Source organism: Uloborus diversus, chromosome 4 (genome assembly GCF_026930045.1).
Source record: "Uloborus diversus isolate 005 chromosome 4, Udiv.v.3.1, whole genome shotgun sequence".
In the NCBI taxonomy this organism is placed as follows: domain Eukaryota; kingdom Metazoa; phylum Arthropoda; class Arachnida; order Araneae; family Uloboridae; genus Uloborus; species Uloborus diversus.
Genome location: NC_072734.1, coordinates 20,726,684 through 20,744,339, shown reverse-complemented (window position 1 = coordinate 20,744,339; position 17,656 = coordinate 20,726,684). Strand labels below are relative to the sequence as shown.

At 33.4% G+C, this 17,656-nt stretch overlaps 1 protein-coding gene across 1 annotated transcript in view; it reads left to right on the top strand.

Annotated features, from left to right (window-relative positions):
- LOC129219781 (phosphatidate phosphatase LPIN3-like) overlaps positions 1–17,656 on the top strand; it is a 103,862-nt gene that overhangs the window by 70,077 nt on the left and 16,129 nt on the right. Inside the window, exons 3-11 of the mRNA XM_054854081.1 lie at positions 35–133; positions 587–1,326; positions 5,396–5,607; positions 6,246–6,402; positions 7,685–7,843; positions 9,498–9,686; positions 11,667–11,736; positions 13,669–13,776; positions 16,582–16,913. Of these exons, the coding sequence (XP_054710056.1) occupies positions 35–133; positions 587–1,326; positions 5,396–5,607; positions 6,246–6,402; positions 7,685–7,843; positions 9,498–9,686; positions 11,667–11,736; positions 13,669–13,776; positions 16,582–16,913 (2,066 nt within the window). The remainder of the gene's footprint in view (positions 1–34; positions 134–586; positions 1,327–5,395; positions 5,608–6,245; positions 6,403–7,684; positions 7,844–9,497; positions 9,687–11,666; positions 11,737–13,668; positions 13,777–16,581; positions 16,914–17,656) is intronic.

Sequence of the window (17,656 nt, the reverse complement as noted above, 5' to 3'; positions counted from 1 at the left end):
TAGTTAATTTTTTAATACAATATTACTTATTTAGGTTGATATTGAAGTTAATGGAATGCCAGTTGATATTCATATGAAACTTGGAGAATCTGGAGAAGCTTTTTTTGTGGAAGAAGTTTGCGGTGAGCATGAGGTAATAAGATTTTTAAAGTCCTTTTATAAGTTTTAAAAATAGTCTTAGTATATTCAGTAAATTATGTTATTAGTATGTTTTAATTTGTGTATGCTTTGTCTAATTTCTTTCTCATTTATCAGAGAAAGATTAAATTACGATTAAAAGAAAAGGGATTATCTATTTCCATGAGTTTTCATGTACCTGGTACGGAATTCTTATAAAAGAGCAACCTTGACCTTAAGGTCAAGTTTCTAAAAAACAGTGTTTTTGCTATATCCAGTTGTTGAGAAAGAATGGAATACTCCATTCACTGAAAGGAAGTCTTTTTGGAGTTATTGAATAATTTGTAAAATCACGATTTTTCTTAAATTGTAGATTGATAAAACCAAGCTTCAATTTTACCGGGTGATTCAAAAAATATTACAATTATTGACATTTTTTTTTCATTTCAAATATTTTTGCTTGTTTCAGATTCCTTCATATTTAGCTACCTCTCCTCTTCCTGATGTTCCTAACATAGAATCCGAGATACAGAAGATGAAACTTTCGTCTCGCTTTGAAGAAAATGATGTTGAGCTGCACAATCAAATCAACTTGGTTCCTCTTCGTGAAGCTCCTGTTCCGCTTGATAAAACTGAACAAATTTTGTTGTCTGATAAACATTCTAGTCCTTCTAAAAAATCTGCCTGTGATATTTCAGTTAGTGATAGCTTAGTCAAAAATTCAAATGCCGTTAAAACCTCGACGGCCGACGACAATGTGGTGCTCTGTGTTCCTAACAATAATGACAATTCCACCAGTGAAGCCATTAATTTTCATAATTGCACGCACACTGATTCAAGTGACGAGTTCAAAACAAAGCGGAAAAGGAGGAAAAAGGCTGTCATGAAGAAGAGAACTAAGACAAAAGAAGGCAGCATTGCGTCTGTTCCGAAAACTGTTCCATGTAGCAAGCCTGCTGAAGCAACACCTGCCCAAGATATCTTGGCACAAGAGAAACCAGAAGAAATATTCCAGATGGATGATGATTACACCGAAGTGGATGATGAAGGATTTGCATCATCTGGAGGCCTCAGTCGTTCTGTCAGTCTTCCAGTGTCTGCAAATATCAGCAATTTGTTCGAAAACGAGTGGCCTCATCGGAAAATGTCTTCCACTTTCACTGGAGAATTTCATCCGTTTAGTGATGGTGATGTCTCGCCCCAGTCTAGGTACTTTTTTTTGCTTATGAACCTAAAACTCACTAGTTAATATAATTTATTGATTAGATGTAATTTTATGCGGTTAAGTTAGGTTAAATCCTATTCTTCAAGTCAGGAAAACACTCCTTACCTTATAATATAAAACAGAACAATAATTCTTTTCACACTAAACTAAGGCCCCCTTCACACAAGGCCACTTAGTTGAATCAACTTTTGGATCTGCAGAGCAGTTATTAGAAAGTGTAACCAGTATACCAGGCACATCCACTAATCACCTTTTTGATGAGAATGGTAGCGGTACATGTGCCCGTACACGCAGCACAGTTGATTGTAGTGTGAAAAGATGCCAGACGATTCCTTCACTTTTCTACCTGGTTACACGTTCTTGCCTCGCACATTCAAATTTTGATTCAACTAAGGTGCCTCGTGTGAAGGGGGCCTTACATTTTAAGGATGAAGTGAAAGTTGGCAGCAAAAGAAGAGATGTTTTATTTTGAATTTTAATGTTCAGAATATCTGACGTTTTTAATAAAAAAAATATCAAAATATTCAAATGTAATATTTTTAAAATTCCAATAGCTTTTTTCTCCCTTTTTCCCACAATGCTAAATTTTTAAGCTAAATATTGTAAAAATATACTTGGCAAAACTTTCAAGGCATATTTCTGATTTTTAATGTGTCAAATACACTTTTAAAAATATCTCTGCTTCTAATCATTCTCATTTGATTCTAATTATAATCTCACTTGATTCATTTTTTCATACTTGCACAGTTTGGCTGTACAGTAGACCTTCGTTTCAATCGGAGGTTACATTCCATGGAAATGCCGCGTAAATCGAAACCTCCTAAATTGAGATCTAATACTAGTGTTAAAATAGGGATTTGGTTCCATAGGTAACAAAATACTTCATTCTAGTGATAACTAATTGTATAATAAGTTTAATGTGCACTTATATCGACTTTTATGTGCAACTTGCATAAAAAAACATAAATTAATTTCCTGTTCTGTTTATAAAGAGGAGCTGGCAATGATAGTCTTTTGGCAGTCATTAAGAATTTTTAATAGTTTGGATTATAGAATTTTTAATAGTCGTCATAAGCGGAGCAACGTCATAACCAGAATAGCTATGAAATGCATACTCATTCGATAATTATAATACAAGTATGGATTCATTAAAGAAATTAATTGGATATTGTATTTAATTAACGCAATTTCGAGCTATGTAACAACTATGACAAGGCAAAAATCACAGGAAAATAATCACTTTTTATTTGTTACTTTTAAAATACTTTTCAATTACTGTGTGCTTGCTCCTTGAAGTAAAATTATTTTTTTTTAATACTTTATCAAGAAAATCAAAATCTTCTTGTTTAGCTTCTTCAATAAGAAGAAAAGTATTTCTCCAAAACATTAATGCAATGTAAAGCTTCCGAGCTTTTAAGGAAGTTTTTGTTCTGTTTCGGTTTCAACATCACTTTCACTTTCCGAAGATAAAAACAATGTCACGTTTCCGTACTTCAGCCACAATGTTGGAAATTGTTGCTTCAACTGAAGCAGACACAGTTTCATCAACTTTAAGATATGCTTGCAAATCTTCTAAAGTGCAACTTTCTCTATTTTGAATTTCTCCAAAAAGAACTGCAAGGGGAATGTCATCTTCATCTAACTCATATGATAAATCTTCAATAGACTCAGGGTCATTATAAAAGAAACCTGCTTTTTTATAACAGTTCACAATTGTTCTTTCAGTTACGTCGTTCCAACTTTTATGAATTAACTTCAGGCATCTAACAAAGTTGAACGGAAATTATGTCCTTCGTCTATTTCAGCAATCCAATTCCAGACTAGGCATTTTCTATAATTTGTCTTGAAACTTAAAATTACTTCTTGATCAAGAGGCTGTAAAACTGAGGTAGCATTTGGTGGTAAAAACATCAGCTCTATAGCTTTCAATCCTTTCACGTCAGTGTGAGCGGTGCGGTTGTCTATAACAAAAACAACTTTCCTATTAAGGGAATGAAATTTTGCATCTAAAGATTTAATTGTTTCTTCCCAAATTCCTGATATCGTCCAGGATTTTGAATTCGCTCTATATGTGACTGGCAGAACTTTTACGTTTTTGAAACAGTGAGGTTTGCTGCTTTTGCCAATTACCAAAGGTCTTAATTTTTTGGTACCAGTCATATTCGCTCCCAGCAAAACAGTCACCCTCTCTTTACTTTTTTCCCTCCAGAGCCAGGGTCAGATTGAAAATGTAGTTTTTTCTGGAAGCATTCGAAAAAAGAACCCAGTCTCATTTAAATAAAAAAATGTCACACGGGGCATATCGCTGTAACATATTTTTCAGTGATGAATTTTTCCAGCAATTGACTTCTGCTGAACTTACTGCAGCAGCTTCTCCACAAACTTTTTTAAATGATAAATTGTAGTGATCTTTGAATCGTTCTATCCATCCATTACTAGCAGAAAAATGTTCTTCTTCAAATTCTTTTGCTATTTCTAACGCCTTTTCTTTTAAAATCAGACCTGATATCAGAACATTATTTGTTCTTGCAAAGCAAAACCATTTTAGCGGCGCGTCTTCAATATTTTGAAAATTAGACTTCGGAAGTTTCTTTCTTTTGTTTTCGTCTTGTTGTGAGAGGGAACTTTTAATTTTTTCTCTTGCGGAAAGAATTGTGAGGAAAGTAGTTTGTGGAATACCTGTACTTCATGCGAAGGCTACTTAGACATCTGGGATCATATTCGTCGATTATAATGTTTTTTTCCTCTAACGAAAGGGAAGAAATTTTGACTTTAGCCATTTCAATCACAAACCTCCACTACTTTATTCTTTATCTAAAACCAGACACCTCATCTAAGATTTGTCTTTGAACTTATGCACTCTCTCTCTCTGAATCAGGAATGTGTAACAATGAAAGTGTCGCAGCTACGTGTGCATTTAGTGTACTGAATAACGCTAACCAACAAGTTGAGCTTCAGTTGAAAAATAAAATAGAGTGATCTACTGTAGCGCATTATCAGTGATAAATTTCCAGTTGAAGGAATTTTCACTTTTGACCCGTATGGCTTGATCCTCTTTCCTGACAGCCAGTTTCTACCTTTTGAACATCAAGAAACACTTTCTGATTCTTCTGTGAAACTCTTCCCCTGTCAATTTGAAGGGTGCAAGTTTCTTTTTGTCACTAATGTTAAAAGCTTACTATGATCATTTACAACTGCAGCTCAATAACAATGGTTTTTCTCCTTTCGTGCTGCTTCCATAGTCGAATTTCAATATCCATATGGCCGTATGCATTCTTCTATTTTTGTCTTTTGTTCTATATGTGTACAGCAGATTTCTACTCTTGTGAGCAGTTCCAGAGAAGCTTATCACTCCTTTCTAGTAGTGTCCATCTAAAGCTGTATTCAAACAATGCTACTAGGTAGCTTTACATTCCTTTCTACTGTCCCAAATGTCAAAGGCTTTCAAGTCTCCCAGGGCTTTCAAGACAAGCTCCCTGCTGGTTCGCGGTTTCCACTTCTTGAGGGAGTAGGGGATAGCCTTGAGTGCATGGGTGTAAAAAAATTTGCCTTATCGCTTTGCAGAAAATGATACAATAAACTTCTCCATATGTTTTCAGTATTTTACTGCAAGGATTTCATTCATAAAGAACTGTCTGAATGGCATAAAGCGTCGTGGTAACCGGAGTTTCAAAATACGACCCTGTCATGAAATCAAAATACGACCCTGCCATGAAATCCGGAGTTACCAAACATTAAAACTATGTGTCGTAAGTTTGGGTCTTTAGGAAGGTGAGGTGACATCCGGGTGTCCCGATTTCAAGGTTTGACTGTATTAACATTATCACCATTATTATTATTAGCCAAATTCATCATTTTCTTTTCTAACATTTGATGAATTTTGAGATAAAGCAGTAACAACAAGTATCAAATTATTAACATTATCACTATTATTATTATTTGAAATTCATCACTTTCTTCCCTAACATTTGATGAATTTTGAGATAAAACAATCAGACTTAATCATGAATTTATTTTATACAATTACTTACATATGCTTTTTTCTTCTCCTAGTCCTATTTCATCAAGACCTCCTAGTCCAAAATCAGATACGGAATATGAAAATCAAAAGATAGAATCTGGCAGTCCTGATGCCAATGCCCCCAGTTGGGGGTGGGGACAGTTACCAAATGTTCCTAGGAAGTTGAGTGAGTCAGGTATCCCCAATAATGCTGCCAGTGAAACAGCTTGTGAGACAGAAGAAAATAAAGACGAAAGTGCTGTTGGTATGCAAAATTTTTACATTTTTCTTTCTATGTGCACATATGTACATAATCTTAGGTAGCATGTATATTAAAAAAATAGAGATGCAAGTGTGTTGGTAGAGGGGGTGTCTCCAATGCTGCCTTTTTTTCTTTCTAAAATTGGGCTGTATTTTTATTGGATTTTAACATCATTATTAATTAAAAGATTGGCTACATGGTATCAAAAATCGAGATGGATATCCACTATAGACTTCCCATGGGCTTCTAATTCAAAGTTCCATTTCAATTCTTATGAAATAATAATGTGAAAAAAGCCCATTTCTCTGAAATTGTGAACATTTAGTTTTTATTTTCATGAATTGAATCAATCCACGCTAAGTGAAAATTATTTTTTGATTAATCATTAACTTTGAAAAATGGGAGGGGAAATGGCCCATTGGGGCAGCTGCCCACCTTGCATCTTGGTCAAGCCGACTTTTTTTATTAAGTTTTCAAAATGTTTTTCAAAAAAATTTTTTCCTTTTTTTGGTTCATTTCAAGTCTATTTAGTTTCAGGGCTATTCCGTGAATAATTTTGAATGCCTATTAAGTATGTTCTTTTAAGATAAGTGTTGACAAAATACATCAATACATTTTTTTTGTGTGTGTGTTTCAATTAGATGCGGAGAAGAGATCAATGCTGGGTGGAATGCTGAATTTCATGCGTTCAACCAAAAAGATAAGGCACATGCCTGAGAGTGAAGGCATTTATCTGTCTGAATTGAACTCCGATGAACTGGATCCTGAACTTGCAGCCCTGTATTTTCCTAAGTTCAAGTTAGTGTTATAATTAATGTTATGCTTTATGTTAATGCCAATGAATTTGTAGCATATGATTTTCGTATTGAATTATTGGTAAAACTGTCGGCACTTGACAAAATTTATTTTATGTACATAAAACTTACCAGAACTATGAGTGTTTAAAAATAAGCCTCATATTCTCATATAAATAATAGCCGATGATAAAGTAACCCCACTTGTTTCAACAATGAAATTCAAGCCATGGCATGATCATTTGATAATATGATTTGGTAATGTTTGACATGCAGGGAAAATCTTTGTTGTGACAAGGCTGAACTCGTTCCGGTAACTTAACTGTTGTACTGGTAAGACTGTACCATTTCAGGGGAATGAAAAAATGGTCAACAATATGAACACTACCTACTGGAGTTTAGGGTTAATCCACTGGTGTTAGGGTTAAAATTTTATCTATCAAAGTATCATCAAACAGGCAAATTCTTCGTTCAAATGTAGAAGAGTAGAAGCAATTTTCGGCGACTTTCTAGTGTATATATAATAGTCAGTGATCGAGTAACGCTCCTGATGTCATCATCAATGAAACTCGTGCCATGGCATGATAATTTGATAAAATGTTTTGGTATAAGTTAAACATGCAAGGAAAGGCTTTACTGTGTCAAGACCGAACTGGATCCGGTAACTTAACTGTTTTACTGCTAAGACTGTTTTATTTCAGGCCTTTCAGGGGTATGAAGAAACGAAAAAGTAGTCAACAATGAATGCTGTCAAATGGAGTTAATCTAGTGGGTTAATACACTGGAGATAGGAACAAAATTTCAATTATCAAAATATCACCAAACAGGCAATTGCCTTCTTCAAATGTAGAAGCCATTTTCACCTGCCATACTTGGATGGGTGATTTTCTAGTAATAATATAACAGTCGGTAAAGAGTATGAGTTTTAATGTGCAATACTGATATAAACCCTGTTAATGCTAATATTCTCTTTTTTCTTTGTTTTTCAAAATTGATCAACAGCTGTTACATTAAAATAACTTTATTTAAATGTAAATAGTGATATTTATTGTTATTTTCATTACATTTCAAAACTTTTCAATTCAAGCACTGTAAGAGAAGCCTAACCAAAGCATATGAAAATTCAACATGACTGTGTTGCTTTGAATAAATTTTTATCTATATGTGATAATGTTGGTTTTATAAGATTATACAAATTGAATAAATAATAAACTGCATTTTCGCTGCCGTAGTTTTAGTGCATGTATAAGTAGTTAAAGCTGTGTTATTTATTTATTCCACTTAAGGTCAACATATTCAAATCTCTCCGCACAAGTAAAAGATGAAGACACTGAATCGGGTAAGGGCGCTTCTCTGCCTCATTCTCCCCAGACTGTGGAGGGATTTGTCGGCCCTGTAAGTCAAGATTCAGATAGTGATGAGCGATTATCTCTGGACCTGTTCAGGTAATGATTTCATTTTATCTGATTTTATATCAGTTGACTAAAATTTTTGTGTATTTTTCAGGTATGAGATTCTGTCAACTTTTGTAAAAATGTAAAATTTTAAAAATCTGTTTTAATAAATTTTCATTGCTTATAGCTTTAGCTTTTAAGTATATTTCTAACTGTTTCTGTATTAAATGTATCAAAACAACTCTTTATGTTCTTGATTTCTGTGTCAGTTCAAATATCTATTGACCACTGTATTGTGGGAAATATTTAGTTGATTTATTGAATTGTATAAACTTTTAGCTAGATATGTAATATTGTTCATTCAAAGTTAAGTTTCAATTTTTTCCCCTTCTTGCTTTGCATTTAATTTATTAATAGCTGATCCACAATTTTAAGTCAAAAGATGCAAAACAAGCTATTATAGTTTTGTAGTTCATTATCAGCCCACAGGGACTCCCCGAAGTTAAATTCTTTGGAGGGGGAAATTTTGTCGAATGAACTCCGAGTTTTACCGAATGAACATGCATGCATACCCACAACTAATGAGGGGAGGCATTTGGCATCAGTAAAAAAAAAGCAATTGTGCAATACTGTCTCAAAATTTGCAGAATCATCATACATAACCTCCTGAATAAGGAATGTTTTTGGGAGGTCACAGTGACCTCCCATGACCTTGAATCAGATGCCCTAGCCTGCATATGCAAGTACTTAAAAAAATGATATTTATAAACTTCCATGTTAAAAATTATGCATTTCAGTCAGATAAAAGACTTTGTTCTGCAATATGCATATTATGTTTAATAATAAATTAATGAACGTTTAATAAATGTAGTCTGATAAATTTGTAAGATTTTCTTAATTGATTTTTCTTGTTGTATTCCCATTATCAGTTAAATATTCAAATCCTCTTAAGTTGTATTATTTGCAATTCAGTTTTTATTTCCATATTTAATTTGCATCTTATAATGTTGATATGTTGATTCCCCCCCCCCCAAATTACATATCCGTTTTTTGTGATGTTTTATTTTATTAGTTTTCCAGTACCTTTTTAGTCAAGGACGGATCCAGAACGTATTCAAGGAGGGGGCGATTGATTTCAGATGTATATACGCTCTTTCTAAAATCCCTTACATCTGCACAGCTGCATCATGGTAGATCGTCTCAAATTCTTTTTTTTTCTTTTTTTTTTGGAACTTCCGTTTGTGAAATATTCTGGAAGGAGTGTATTAAACTCCTTCCCTTTCCTTGACGTCAGCAAAGGTGTCCTATAGTTGCTTTTTTTGGGACTTCAGGGACTTTCTCTAGGAAAGTTTTTAAAATTGAACTGTGCATCTAATATCATCTGAGATTGTCTAAAGTTAAGTTTTTGAAACTTTTTAAAAAATCCTGTACGGAGTTCGGATCTCTATCACTCAAGTGTTAAGAGATGTGCTACAATTGTGCTTTCAAGACTAGAATTAGCTTCTGTAACATTGAAGATCGTCTAAAATTACGTTTTTTGGAACTTCAGTGTCGAAAATATATTGATAGTCCTTTCATCTCTTCTCAAGGAGAGGGCGATCGCCCCCCCCCCCTTCCCTTGTATCCGTCCTTGTTTTTAGTTCTTGTTATCTTATGTTTTTACCCTCCCACTTCCTTAGCATTAACCTTTCCTTTTCCCTCTCAGCAAAGAGAAATGTGAAAGCATTTCTTATCCTTATAGTGATATAGCTATGTCCCTGTGTGGTGGCCTGCAGGACCCTGAAACAGATATACCAGAGGAACGTTTCTTGCACTCTGTAGTGACTTTTGACGAGTTTACGGAAAACCCAGCTATATTGAATGATCCTAGTCTTGTCATCCGCATTGGTGGGAAGTAAGTTGGAATACTCTTTTGAAAATGTTATGTATGATTTTACTTGTTCTGTACAGATTATTTCCTTAAGTATTGCTTTGTTTTTAATTTTTTTTAAAAACATTCTTATGTGGTCGTACTTCGTTTAAGACAAAACTTTGAAAAATAGACACCTTTATTTAAGGTACATTTTTCCTGGTCCCTTTCCATTTGATTAGGGACCTTCCTGTAAATAAGGAATTCTCAGTTTGAGGGACTGTTACAGAGAAAAAATCATAATAATTAATGGAATTATGAGCGAAAAAATTTTGAATTTGTTGGAGATCCAGGTTCACTTTTTGTCTAAAAATCAACAGGTGAAAGTTGGACATCATGGTTTTAAACATCTTCAGCATTTCATCTTTTAAATGGTAATAAAGTTGGTGCAAAATTTTTACTAACGACCAAACGGCACGACCTTGAGGTTCACGGATTTGGACAAAATTCTATATATAGGTCCTTCCCCACTAGATATGACCCCAGGTAAAGCGGTTTGACTGCATAGGCATTAGATTGGCTGAAACGAGGATCCAAAGTTTCTAGTTTGGCCCTAGAAATGCAATGGCGTTTCCATTGGAAGTTCAGACTAAGGCACATCTTTCGTTCTCCCAACACCTTAGGCGTCTTTTGTTAGTACAACGTGTGGAAGAGATAACACCTATTTATTAATGGCATTATTTAAGTTACTTATAAAGTCGAAACAATCTTGTATTTTTGGTTGTTTTTTTTATGTACTGTGTGCAATAAATCAGAGGTTTTTTCTCTTAACCCATTTTTTATTTATCATTGCGGAATATTTTTGGTAGCAGACGATAAATATCCAGTTAAAGTGTTTTTTTTATTATTAGCAAACGATAAATACTTTTTACTGGCAGACGATTAATATAAAACGAAATAATTAGTTTCATTTGCAAACGATAAGTATCCTGTTACTATGTTATTTTGCCATTCAAGTTTTTGAAATTAAAAGTAGTGTCCCATTTAAATTTGAGAACCATTTATTAAAAATTAGTATACAACATAATTAATTCAAAGTTAAGTGCACGCTAATGGTTCATACTGCATTACAATAGCAGACAAATAGGTAAAAAGGCAATTCTAAAGAGAACTCCATTGCATTTCTGAATCCAAATTATCAACTTTGGACCCCCGTTGCAGCCGAACTAGAGCCTATGCAGTCAAACCACTTTACCCGGATTCATATCTCGTAGGAATTGACCTATTTTCTAGAATTTTGTCAAAATCCGTGACCCTCAAGGTCGTGCCGTTTGGTAGTAAGTTAATACGCTGCATGCATAAACTATAAACCTCCAAAAAAGAGACACCTCTTTAAGGAACAAAATGTGCAGTTTCCTTAGTGTCATTTTTTGAGAGGTACTGTTGCAAATGAATTGTTTCTTATTTTGTGGGAAAGAACATAACTGTAGAATTTATTCCGTGGATTTTTGCACTTATGTTAAGGCATACAATTTTTTATCAACTTGCCTGATATAAGCAAGCATTGCAATTTTATATTTGTTGCTTGGAATGTTCTATTTCAATTATTATAAAGAATAAATTACTGTAAGTTTATCCTTTATCATTTATTAATACCATTGGACTAAAAAGTTGGTATTTTGTTTCAAAGGGGAACAATCTTAAATCAATGAGGAACAAATTAAATCAATGGGGAACAAAGAGCAATTTACATCTGCTTTTGGTAATTTGAAATTTCAAAATTATTACTTCTTTAAGACTTTTATTACATATACTTAGATTATTATTGCTAGAAGTTATGCATCTATTTTTTATTGACTGGTCGAAATTTCACGTGTTTGGTTATTGGAACTTGAATGCCATTTAGCAATGAAAATTGAAAATTTCAAGATAAATTATTAAACCAAAGGAGTGCTGTATAAATGATATTATGTATGTGTATTATAGCATTTATTTATTTATTTTTTTGTTTTTGTTTTAATGTAGGTACTACAATTGGTCAACAGCTGCATCAATGCTAACATCCATCATTATGTTTCAAAGGCCACTGCCCGAGGTATTAGTTTATTCAGCTTATTTTTACATTTATGTTTTATACACAAAAAGAGTATTTCCTATGCTAAATATTTCAGTCAAATTATAACTTTTATGCTTGAGTACCAAAATGCTTGAGTTAAAGGATACATCCGTCCGTTAATTTATAAACCTTAAAAAAAGTTTCCTTAATTATAATGAAAATAACATAACTGCATCCAAAGATGAATATTGAGCCAAATTTTATTGTAAACTATATTTGTACAGGTATTCCATGTAGACAACCTAACTCAATATAAGGTAGTCCAAAAATAATGATCCATTTTCATGAAAATATTACTGTATTGGTTTCTTTCACATGTGCTTGAAGAAATACTCTTCTTAGAAGAAAAAATAAACATTGTATTCTGTAAATTGGGTGGTAAAACATATGACTCGAAATTACAGAAAACAGCCTCTAAGCTAAGAAATGCACCTGATATATTGCCCTTCACTTGTTACTTGAGGTTACATCAAATCCCTTGCATACAGGGTTAAAGTCGCAAGTCTGCATATCAGCTATGTGAAAGGATTATGGAAGCAGTCATCACAGCTGATCAACACATGGATGTGTCCCATTCCATTGGGGGTTAGTCTCTGCGTTGAGGTGCATAGTTGACATGCTGAACTTTATTAAATTCCTATGTATACATGCTCCTTGATCTGTGCATGTACAGTGAAACTCCGGTGACTCAATACAGGCATAATATGAATACCTAGGTAACTCGACATTTTTCACTAGTGGTTCCCGCACGGCTTTGCCCGTAATAGTAAATTAAAAGATCTTTTGGTTCGACTGTATATTTACAAATAATGTATGGTGAATATTCTCGCCAGTTGGCTTGTGCCCATGTTACGGTTCCACGTTATGATAATTTCATAATTTACTCGTCCACCTTATGATAATTTTGTTCTTAAAAGTGGAATAGAAAAAGAACCACATCGAATTTCCAAAAAATCGCTTTGAGGTGCACACCCCCATGCTACAAACTAACTTTGTGCCAAATTTCATGAAAATCGGCCAAACGGTCTAGGCGCTATGCACATCACAGAGATCCTCACAGACCGAGATCTGGACAGAGAGAGATCCCAACAAAGAGACTTTCAGCTTTATTATTAGTAAAGATATGGTTGGCCCACTGCTAATTTCAATGGGCGAAAATCTCTCTAACTTGACATATATTTGCAGAAACCCTATAAGTCGACATCCAATTGCTATTATAGTCCAATGTTTGCTGCAAACATTCTTTCATATTGACCTTTTCTCAAAATTTTGCACTGTGATTTCTTTGTCTGTCAGTCCTTTTCTGGAAAACTCTTTTAGTGAATACCATCTTTTAGCCAGGGCAGTTCAGCCTAAACAGTCTGCGCTGTTAGTGCAATTTTAAAAGGCTAGAGAATAGTAGGATGAATGTACCGGTTGCTTAGAAAAAGAAGGCACTAGGACATGTTTTTCAAGCAAGTATAAGCAGGACTTTTACTTTAACAGACCTGACTGATGAAGCTTTTATCACTTTACAAAAATTATGGATTTATTAATAGTGGTATCCAAAACTACGGAACCTCAGTACGGTGACATCCGCATAAGTCAACATGTTTTCGTGTTCCCTTGGGGTTTCTAGTTATTAAGGTTTCACTGCATTTTTTTCCTTCATTTAACATGCTGGTCAAGAAAATAGATCATAATTTTTGAAACACCCTGATTAATTTTCTTAAGAATACTTTTTCCTTGTATTTCCTGTGCCGTTTACAAATGCCGGTCTAGGTTAATCTCCAATTTCAGTCATAATCTAACACTGGAGCAGAGAGAGAGAAAGTAGAATTGTAAAATACTTTTGTTTTGGTATAAATGCACTTTCAAATGGAAAATAGCCTGTTTTTTTTAAATTAACTTTGTGCTGTCTTGATTTTGCAGAAGACTGCCAATCAGCTCATAAATGAACATATGCCAAAGAAAAAGAAAAAATCCTATTCTTCATGGTGGTCTTGGAGAAGGTCTGAAGAGAACAAGGCAGAAAGTGAGGTAAATTAAAAATTTGAGTTAAATTGTGTTTTATTTATCATTAGTATTTAAATGCTATTATAAATAAGTAACTCTTAGAAAGGACTTTTTTTATGAGAGTAAAAAAAGTCTGAGAATAATTAACTTATGAAAATTATTTCGAGCTATGGAAAGCATTTTAGTGAGATAATATTTTAAGGTTAACTTTAAGTGAGGCAGTGAGAAGCAAAGAGATACAACTTCCAAAATTAAAAATTTCGAGATAATCTGTACAAATGGTAGGATGACCTCTCTTCTGCATTGTTGCAAGGGATAGTACTGGTAGCTCTCGTAGGTTCTGCTACACAGCGTGATTTAGGAAAAAAATCTTGATGAAAGTGTTCTAGGATCTGAATTTCAAATGGGTTTTTCTCCAACTTAATTCCTTCCCAACCAGTCCACTTAATTCCTTTGCATCTCACTGCCACAATTGTAGTTCTAAGTAATCTAGTTATTGAATTATAGTAATCACTATTAGGACTTCAGTGTCTTTTTTTTTTGTTGTTTTGTTTTGTTTGGTTCATGCCATGTTAATTAATCAATGAGATTTAAATCATGTTTTAGTTTGATAATCACGTTCAGTTTTACCCTAAAGTTGCTTATTTCCAAATTGGCAATAAATATCAGCATTATATTTTGGTGAATGCATTGTATTGTTTCTTCAATATAGTTGTTGGCATTTGTAGTTGTTTCTCAGGAGTAGCTATCATGTGCAATGAGCTGAATTATTTTAGAGAGCTTTTGATCTTTGTTGGGTTTATGAATTGTCAAAGACCAGTCAAGCTGGGCCCAGAACCCATTACTAGTCAACAGTTATTTATATACAGGGTATTTCAAAATGGACTGATGGTTTTTCAAGTAGATTAACAAGAGATCATTGACATATATTAAATTCTTTCTTGCAGGATGAATGTGCAAAGTTGTAACTTTTTTTTTACATTCAAACATACATTTTTGTGTTGAAAACATTTTTGCCAGTTGATATTCACTGCGTATCTTTTCACCAAATGTGAGAAATCACAGCATTTGTTAGAAGACAATGTTCACAAAATGCCCACCTTTGGCTGTGACTGCATGTCTTCACAGAAGCACGAAAATTAGCGGCGACATTCTTCAATATTTTTCACATTTGTCACAGACTACGCTTTTTGCTATGAAGAATACAACAGTTTTATGCTTTGAAAATGGCGAAATGGTTATACAAATGTCCACTGACAAACGCACTAATGAATTTCCTTGTGCTTGCATCATGCACAACAATATGAAGCTGTAATGCTACCTATCATCAGAATTTTAGGAATTCCAAGGATGACTTTAATATCTGTTAAGGACTAATTGGTGATAAATCCATTCCATTTTGAAAACCGCCCCTTTGGAAATACCCTGTGTGTATATATAGGGTGTTCAGTTTTAGCCTGCAAGACCTTTATTTTCGCAACCGTTAGTCCTAGATGTATACTTAATATTTGGAGAAATAATCTCTATTGAAAACTATTACTGACACAAAAAACTTGACATTTGTGCGACTCAAACTCAAGGAGATATTCAAGTTAAAAGTTTTAAGGGACCATACAAAAGATGAGATTGTTACTTATTGCCCTTTCAGAGAAATGTCAGGTTGTCGAAGTAAATGAAATAAGTATTTATATTTTTCATTGCTGTTCCAAAATAAATGCAAATGTTATGCCATGATACGTAAAAGCACACAGCAAAACCTCATATAATTTGAAAAATCATACTATATGCACACATAATTTTAAACCCTTGTTAACCGCTATATTTTCCCCCAAAAGGTGTTATTGGTGGTGAGTGTAAAGTGGTGTAAATCCCAAAACGCTGCTTTTCATAGCTTGGTGAATATTGGTCATACTAATGTCAAACTTTTTCTGTTGGAATGATCTTTCAATGGAGACAATTTCCCTGAATATAAGTAAGGGGACCTTGGGCCGGTAGAAGAAGTTAAATTTTGTATTTTTTGACTTATTTTTATTTTTACTTCAAACTCTCAATATCTCAACTCTGCATCTGATTTTAACATTTTTGCAATTGGAGGTATACGTCTAGAACTAACGGTTGAGAAAATAAAGATCTTGCAGATTAAAACGGAAACCCTGTATACCGTACTACCCCACATCAGCCAACAGGCATGCTACAAAATTCGGAGATTCAGCAGGTTTTCAATTAACCTTCTATATAGTAATTTATTGTGATAGACTTTTAAATTTCGTTAAAATATTGATTGATGTTGTTCTTATTATTTTGACAAGAAAAATCAAATTGGTTGCAAATAATTTTATAAAAAATTGAATTAAAAAGAAGCAAACATTTATGGTCCCAAAATTAAATATTTTATAATTACATAAATTTAATACAGCTATTCAATTAATGAAGAAGTAATTTTACCTCTGTAATTAGAATTTAAAACAATTTATTAAAATTATTCTAAATGAAACACAATTACTGTGATTTCTTCTGAATCTATCATTTTATTGGCACATCACTTAATCAATAGGGGCTTACATTAACATCAAACACATATTAAATTTTTCTTACCTCTTGTTTAAATAATTGTGTTCTTATTTGAATAAAATAAAAATTCAGTCTACTTTTTTTTGTTGCAAAATAAACCCTGAATTATCTGGCATGCTGAAAGTTTAAATTTCTGTGCACGCTGATCTACCTCACTTTTTTTTCAGCATGCGGGCTGGTGCGGGGTAGTACGGTATAAAGCATGGGCAATAAAAAATATCAAATATGTGCTCTTGATATGTGTATTTTATTTTTCAGGATGCTGCCATGCCCCCAGTCGAAGAATTTTCGATGGAAGCAAATGAAGGAAAGATTGAAGAAATTACTGAACAGAATGCTTGTAATAAGGAAATAACTGAAAGTGTTACTGTTTCAATTGAACAAACTGTTGAAGAAACTGTATTATCAGTTACCAAAACTGTGTCGGAAAGACAAGATTCCCATTCTGAATCGGTTTTCGTTGAAGAAACAAAAGAAGTTGTGATAAACATGGACTTCGATAATTCAGAAGAAGCAACTTATGATACAGTTCATTCAAACTCAAGTAGTGTCCCTAGTAGCAGTCCTATAAATATTGCAAGTTCAAAAAGGTAATTTTGAAAGTGCATTGTTTTTTCATGTGTTCATATTTCAAGAGTGAAGTTTACGTAAGTTCCTTAAATGTTGTAAAAGAACTTATTCAATTTCATTCCAGTGTTTATGCATTAAAGCAAGCACATCAATGTTTTGAAAAGTTAATTTCTGAAGCACTGGTTTTAAAAAGAACAACAACAAAAAAAAAAAAAAAGTCCAGTGTGAAAATTTTACCAATGCAGAACTGAGGCCAGTTTCAAATAGGCAGGACCAAGCATTTGTAATGTTCAATTGTTTTCATATTATTACTTATACTTTGTAATATTTCTTTGAAGTATATCTATGCTTTCTGATTAAAGCATGTTAATTCTAGTTACTGTCGTGTTGAATATAGCATTTCTTATACTGCAAAAACAAATATGCAATTACAAAACAAATTTGTGATATGTTTGTTACAAAAATACATTAGAAATGCATATTAGCACCACGTTGAGAAAACAAATAATGACTGAAACTGGGGTCGAAAATATGCAGCGCTATAAAATAATGCTAAAATACCACCGTTTAGAGTTTTTAGAAGCAAATACTGCTTTAATTTAACAGTTCATTTACCAATGAATTTCATTCTTTTTCATTAGCAGCAAAATATTCAATTATGGAATTGAGAAACATTTTCAGAGCATTTAACTGCCAGTTGACATTCAATCATAATCAGTCCAAGATTAGAAAGCCGCTTTTGTACTGTCAAAATCCAAAAAAA